At 43.4% G+C, this 7,913-nt stretch overlaps 1 protein-coding gene across 1 annotated transcript; it reads left to right on the plus strand.

Annotated features, from left to right (window-relative positions):
• The first annotated feature begins 2,235 nt into the window (after positions 1-2,235).
• On the plus strand, positions 2,236-6,203 carry LOC121554597 (leucine-rich repeat-containing protein 58). Its single transcript, XM_041868235.2, is given in 5 exon segments — positions 2,236-2,850; positions 4,736-4,864; positions 5,034-5,125; positions 5,128-5,310; positions 5,533-6,203. Coding segments are annotated over 5 exon segments (1,053 nt in total). The 5' UTR covers positions 2,236-2,395; the 3' UTR covers positions 5,727-6,203.
• The last annotated feature ends 1,710 nt before the right edge of the window (positions 6,204-7,913 follow it).

The raw sequence follows: 7,913 nt of genomic DNA on the forward strand, positions 1-7,913 counted from the left end.
ACGGTCTCATACCACGGCTTTCAGCCAATCAGCCAGCATTCAGGGCTCGAACCACCCAGTTTATAATGGTCATTGTATCATTTCACATGTATTTTATGATGGAGTTGCAATCTACTGTAGAGATAGCCTGCAGAGCTCTATCATACTATCCAGGTCTGTGCCCAAACAGTTTGAGCTCCTACTTCTAAAAATCCACCTTTCCAGAAATAAGTCTCTCACTGTTGCCGCTTGCTACAGACCCCCCTCAGCCCCCAGCTGTTCCCTGGACACCATATGTGAATTGATTGCCCACCATCTATTCGCAGAGTTGGTCCTGCTTGGTGACCTAAACTGGGATATGCTTAACATCCCGGCCATCCTACAATCCAAACTAGATGCCCTCAATCTCACACAAATTATCAAGGAACCTACCAGGTACAACCCTAAATCCGTAATAGACAGTACTGTGCAGCCGTCTTCATCGACCTGGCCGAGGCTTTCGACTCTGTCAACCACCGCATTCTTATTGGCAGACTAAATAGCCTTGGTTTCTGAAATGACTGCCTCGCCTGGTTCACCAACTACTTCTCAGATAGAGTTCAATGTGTCAAATCGGATAGCCTGTTGTCTGGACCTATGGCAGTCTCTATGGGGGTGCCACAGGGTTCAATTCTTGGCCGACTCTTTTCTCTGTGTATATGATGTCGCTCTTGCTGCTGGTGAATCTCAGATCCACCTCTACGCAGACGACACCATTTTGTATACATCTGGCCCTTCATTGGACACTGTGTTAACAAACCTCCAAACGAGCTTCAATGGCATACAACACTCCTTCCGTAGCCTCCAACTGCTCTTAAACACTAGTAAGACTAAATGCATGCTCTTCAATCGAACGCTGCTGGCACCCGCCCACTCAACTAGAATCACTACTCTCGGCGGGTCTGACCTAGAGTATGTGAACAACTACAAATACCTAGGTGTCTGGTTAGACTGTAAACTATCCTTCCAGACTCATATTAAGCATCTCCAATCCAAAGTTAAATCTAGAATTGGCTTCCTATTTCGCAACAAAGCCTCCTTCACTTATGCTGCCAAACATGCCCTCATAAAACTGACTATCCTACCGATCCTTGACTTTGGCGATGTCATTTACAAAATAGCCTCCAACACTCTACTCAGCAAGTTGGATGTAGTCTATCACAGTGCCATCCGTTTTGTCACCAAAGCCCCATATACTACCCACCACTGTGACCTGTACACACTTGTTGGCTGGTCCTCACTACATATTCGTTGCCAAACCCACTGGCTGCAGGTCATCTATAAATCACTGTTAGGCAAATCCCCGCCTTATCTTAGCTCATTGGTCACCATAGCAATACCCACCCCTAGTATGAGCTCCAGCAGGTACAGTATATCTCACTGGTCATCCCCAAAGCCAACACCTCCTTTGGCCGCCATTCCTTCCAGTTCTCTGCTGCCAATGACTGGAACGAACTGCAAAAATCTCTGAAGCTGGAGACTCTTATCTCCCTCACTAACTTTAAGCATCAGTTGTCAGAGCGCCTTACCGATCACTGCACCTGTACACAGCCCATCTGAAATTAGCCCACCCAACTACCTCATCCCCATATTGTTATTTATTTTTGCTTATTTGCACCCCAGTATCTCTATTTGCACATCATCTCTTGCACATCTATCATTCCAGTGTTAATACTAAATTGTAATTATTTTGCACTATGGCCTATTTATTGCCTTACCTCCATAACTTGCTACATTTGTACACACTGTATATATATATTTTCTTTTGTATTTTTGACTTTATGTTTTGTTTACCCCATATGTAACTCCGTGCTGTTGTTTTTAGCACTGCTTTGCTTTATCTTGGCCAGGTAGCAGTTGTAAATGAGAACTTGTTCTCAACTGGCTTACCTGGTTAAATAAAGGGTTTGGGACATATGGCTTACCACTAAAACTAGTAGGGCCAATTACAAAATATTAGATATGGTTCCTCGTAGGCTAATAGAAATGAGACCTGGGGTTTCCAATTGCAAAGTTAATTGACCATGTATTTCAATGTGAAAACAGATAACAGCTTAGAAAGCATCCACACGAGTGCGCAAGCTCGATTTCTGGACATGGAGACGTTCTGTGGCACGCGAGCAAGCAGGCATGCACGAGTTAATTTAAACTGGGGGCGGAGAATCCAACGCTTGACCAGCCTTGTAACACCGATTACATGTCAATTTGGTGCAAATGTGACAGCTGTGCATGTGCGGTCTGTCGTGTGATTGAGTAAAGAGGCTAAGTAGCACAAGGCTATCCGGTCGTGATCAGTGCTGAAATACCGTATGCTTTTTAAAATAACATTGTAATTCATTCATATGTTTGAACTTCCTGGATAGCATTGGTATTGAATATGGAACTATTTGCAACAGCTGATCAGGGGGGTTGCATTTTGGACATGTCCCATCTGAATCTGGAGAGTTTAAATTTGGACACTGTCGGTGACGAACGGAGGAGAGTGACCCAACAACTCTACCTGTATAACAACCGACTGACAGTGCTTCCCGCTTCGGTATGTCTATTCTCCAAACTGGAAGTTCTGGATATAAGCAACAATGGATTAACGGTTCTCTGTGAGGACATTCAACGTTTGTCAAACCTCAAAACACTAATAGCCAAGAACAACCGTTTGAACGAATTTTCGTTCCCAAAGGAATTTGGGTCCATGCAGATAGACACATTGAACTTCAGTGGGAACATATTTGAAGAGGTGCCCATTCAGTTTCTAAAACTGCAGCGATTAAAATATCTGTCTCTTGGGGGTAACAGACTCAAAGCTATCCCCGCAGAGATAGAAAATGTTACCAGGTAAGATAGACAGACTACCGATGCATTATAGCGGTTAATAGAGTTTTAACAATGTAGGCTAACGGTATTTGTTACAACGCAACTAACTACCCACACTGTAGTACACCATGGAATTACCATGTAATCATAGGTTTTATAGCCACTTAATATAAAGGGGGACTTCTAACAAACAACTATCTGTATACAGCTATGCATGACGAAGTGAGGTTGTTGAAACTTACATGCGCTTTAAGCTTTTAAACTTCTGAGCTTCTAAGCTCTTAGCTTCCTAATAACCCAACGTTGGCACCCTTCCTGATAATAGCATGCTCATAATAACCATTATGTAGTAGTAGTCTAGAATATTTAGCTCTGTTGCTGTCTTAATGAAATGACTGGGGCTCCAGAACTGCAGCCGTAATTTCATGGTGTGCATGCAGGAACTAGATAGTGAAGGTTAAGATAACGGGCAAATAAGTTAGCATAAAATCAATACTGTTTCTGTATTTACCTAGATAGTTTTCACATGAGCATGTGGTTCCTGATTATGTCCTGCATGATGGTACAGGAGCCCATAGTCTCCTCCATCTTGTTGCTGCATTGACACATCTTTGGAGTCGGCTCATCAGTGTGGCTTAGCCTGTCTGGCTGGCTGTGTGCCATGTTACAAAACCAGGTCATTTGACATATTGCCTTGCCACAGTGGGGAACTGGCACCGTGAGAGGAAAATGGGGGTTTAGGATTTGTAACAGAGTGAATAATGTATAGAATAAAGACAGGATGAAAAGGTCCATTGGACACCACCCAAAAGCCTATAGCAGTTTCAGACTGTATTGTAGCTAAGTTAGCAGCTGTGATTTGCACCATAAGGCCTCCCCTCTTGACCTTTATCATAGGATCTCTCTCTCTCGCTCTCACTCTCTCTAAAAAGAGAAGACATTTTACAATCAGGGTTCTTTTTACAATCATCTCTTCTCTTCTTCTGTATATCTTCCATTGACATAAAATTGTCAAACACTGGAGTTAAATTCTTAGCTAACATTTTTCCACTGTATGTTGTGATTTTAAGAATAAAAGTAGCCCAGACTTCAATCATTTATTTTTATTTATTTTTTATTTTTAGTCATTTAGCAGACGCTCTTATCCAGAGCGACTTACAGGAGCAATAGGGTTAAGTGCCTTGCTCAAGGGCAAATCGACAGATTTTTCACCTAGTCGGCTCGGGGATCATCCTTGTAACACTAAACAATTCAATGGTACATAGAAGTGAATGTACAGATATTATATCGTAATTTGACCAGTTTCTCACAGCAGGTGTTTTTAAACCTTGGATACACTACACGTTTGCATTTCCTGCTGTGCAGGAAAATTCTCTGTGACAATACAGTTGTATGATCTTAATTTGAACACTCTTTTGTTGCTGTGAACTTTCCTGCATAGCAGGAAATACATTTACATTTTTAGTCATTTAGCAGACGCTCTTATCCAGAGCGACTTACAGGAGCAATTAGGGTTAAGTGCCTTGCTCAAGGGCACATCGACAGATTTTTCACCTAGTCGGCTCGGGGATTAGAACCAGCGACCTTTCGGTTACTGGCGCGTTTCTTACCCACTAAGCTACCTGCAAACTTGTAATGTATTCAAGGTTTGAAAAGGCTTCTAAAATTTGTCAATTCCAATGTAAGATGTCAGACTTGATTTGCCCTAATGCAAAATGTATCAACCCATAAAAACAATGTATATTAATTATAATCCACATATTAATTCACCTTTCCTGTTGCTGCAGGATTATTTTTATGCTGTATGAACTGGTTCAAATTAAGATCCTATATCTGTATGTTAATTTGGCAATGTTCTCTGTCATTCCAAGTGTGAAGAAAAACACTTTTCTCTGTTTTGATGCAGTCTGGAGATGCTTTATTTGGGTGGGAACCTCATCACCTCCATCCCCCCAGAGCTGGCCAGCCTTCGCAGTCTCAGATACTTGGTCCTTTGTGACAACCAGATACAGAGTGTACCGCCCCAACTCACCAGGTGAGGGCCATCCAACACTGACTTTACATAATGTGAAAGTTAGTAGCTCGCTCATGTGACCGACTGTTTAAAATAAAATAAATTGGGTCTCCTTTGTGTCATAAGACTGTGTTAGCCTCCTGAGCTAAAGTCATGATTCACGGTCATGTCTGAATATGTCTGTTTGTAGACTCTACTCCCTGCGCTGCCTCAGTCTCCATAACAACCTGCTCACCTACCTACCGCGGGAGATCCTCAGCCTGGTGCACCTGCAGGAGCTCAGTCTCGCGGCAACCCCCTGGTGGTCCGCTTCATCAAGGATATGACTTACGGCCCTCCCTCCCTGTTGGAGCTGGCCGGACGGACCATCAAGTCCCGCAACCTGCCCTACCACCCCAATTACCTGCCTGGAAACCTGGTGCACTACCTGGACCTGGCCAGCAAGTGTCCCAACCCTAAATGTACCGGTAAGTAGAGGAGAGGGGAAAAGTTTAGGTTACATACTTATGTACTAGCATTTGTGAGTGGAGGAGGCTCGTCCATGGAGGAAGAGGAGGCTGGTCCTCCTCAATAATTTCAGGAAAGATTCAAATAAAACATATTCAAAAATCCTCTTTGTAAATAAAATCAAACCTTGAGATATTTGTATTGCTCTCATATTGTTGTGCTACTTGTCTCCTTCCTCTCAGGTGTGTACTTTGACTCATGTGTGAGGCACATCAAGTTTGTGGACTTCTGCGGGAAGTATCGGCTACCCTTCATGCACTACCTGTGCTCCCCAGAATGCACCTCTCCCTGCAGCTCCAACCCGCAGAGCGACGCTGAGTCGGAGGACGAGAAGGGCGTGTCGGCCGACAGGCTGCAGAGAGTGCTTCTGGGATAGAAGGAAGTGGAAGGACCTTGAGTTCACTGAAACACATACTGGATGATGGACAGTTTCCATGACTCCCAACTGACCTGACTAACCCAACTTCTCCTGTACCAAACACGATAAACACTGAGCTGTTCACTTACAATAGAGTGCCACTTTCAACATGAGATGTAGGATTCCTCAAGGACTGATTGTAACGTAAATTAACCACAGATTATTATTTATATTTCGAGCCGTAGCGTTTTAAACATCTAACTGAAGCTACTGATTTTGTTGTAGAGCACTCATCAAATGTATTTTTATGTAGATCCTCAGTTTGTAGTTTCTGTGTTAACATGAAGGGATGAATGAATTGTATGTGAAATTGATTTTCTTTACAATATAGACTCAGAAACGCAGAATGTGTTCCATGCTTGTTTTAAATCACCTCTCTCTTCTTAAGTTACCTGTCAAGTCCTCCTCTTGTTCACCATCCAAAGGACACAGGGACAACTCAAATTTCTGACTCAATCTTTTTTATTTTTAGTTTGCTTTCAGTTGATTGGTCTGTCCAGTAAATTAGCCAGTAAATTAGGTTGTAAACCTTTAAAAGACAGAACAAAAAGTTACAATTTTAATTAAACATTTTAATGAACTTAAATTAGTTTAAACATTTAAATAAACATTCTAAATAACTTAAATGAATTAACCATTTAAGCCTTTTACCATTGGCGTCTTTGGACTGAACCTGTGAGTGAACTTGGAGTCTTCTCTCTGAAGTTTGTTCTTCTGAATGACTGAGCCCCTCCATGCCTTCACAGGTGCTCCAAATCAGTGAAAATGACTGATCAGGTGACAAGCAGCCGGTTTGCTGCTGCTGGTGCACTCAGGGAAGTGTAGTTCTTTGACTCACTCCTGAGATTCAGCTCAACACCTCCCACTTGAGCTCCTGGTTTTTTCAAATCCAGAGAGGTCACACAAGCCGTTCCCACCTCTGTTTGTTCTTCAATGGGAAGTAGAATGACAAGGCGTCTGACATCTCTATGAAGAATTGTGGCTGGGATTTTGGTTTGAAGCCTCTTCGTTCTTTCACCGTTTGCTCTTGTGGGCCCTTTTTTGCTGTTTGACTTAGTGATGTGAACAGGATAGCTGGGAAAAGTCTTCACAAGCACATCTCTTACGATGCCTTTGCTGTCAGCATTGACACCGACCACTCTAGCCAGCTTGTACTGTCCTCTTAGGGTGTTTTGGTCAGCCAACCAGACCACATCTCCAACAGCAACATTTCGCTCTTTGGTGTGCCATTTGTTCCTTATGAACAGATTAGGTCCAGCCAATTGGCTCCACTTCTTCCAGAAATGGCTTAACTCTGCTTGAATATGTTTAAGTCTTTTGTAAGGGTAGCCATCAAACTGGAAATCGCCAGGGTCTCCCCTTTGGATTGAGTACGTCCTAAAAGCAGAGAATTCGGGGGTGATGTACTCTACACAATCTTCTCTGCTTTGAGTTCTTGCATCGATGGGTCTCTCATTAGCAAGGTTGAATGCCATGAAGAGAAAAGTTTGGAATTCTCCCCACGTGAAAACACCATCTCCACCAAGGTTGCTCAACGCCCGCTTCACTACTTTGACAGCTGCCTCTGCGGCACCATTCCTATGGGGAGAGTCTGCAGGGTGGATCTTCCATGACCATTCTGTACCATGCTTGGCAGCTGTGTCTTCAAGTTCAGACTTGTTTAGTTGGTTAAGGAATTTTTGAAGTGCGGGTTTGGCTCCCACAAAGTTGGTGCCAGGGTCTGACCAGAGTTTCCTGGGGTGTCCTCTCAGTGAAGTGAACCTTTGATAGGCTAGCAGGAATCCTTCAGATGACATGTCACTCACCACTTCAGTGTGTATGGCTCGGGAAGCCATGCAGCAGAAGACTATTCCCCATACTTTGAGTCTAGTTCTCTTCTTGACCTCATCTTTCACTTCATAAGGGCCGAACAGGTCCATGGTGGTGAATTCAAAAGGTGCAGCTGGGCCTGTTCGCTCTAGAGCCAGGTCAGCCATGATTTGTTGACACTGTTTTGCCTTGTTTTTCCTGCAGACCACACAGCTGTCAACCATTTTCTTGGCAAGTCTACGGCCTTTTATTACCCAGGCTTTCTTCCTCATCCGGAGAAGGGTTCCCGTCACTCCCTCGTGGTTTGGTTTGTGGGATTCTTGTGCCAGCAGTGTA

The sequence above is a fragment of the Coregonus clupeaformis genome, unplaced genomic scaffold (genome assembly GCF_020615455.1).
Source record: "Coregonus clupeaformis isolate EN_2021a unplaced genomic scaffold, ASM2061545v1 scaf0922, whole genome shotgun sequence".
In the NCBI taxonomy this organism is placed as follows: Eukaryota; Metazoa; Chordata; class Actinopteri; order Salmoniformes; family Salmonidae; genus Coregonus; species Coregonus clupeaformis.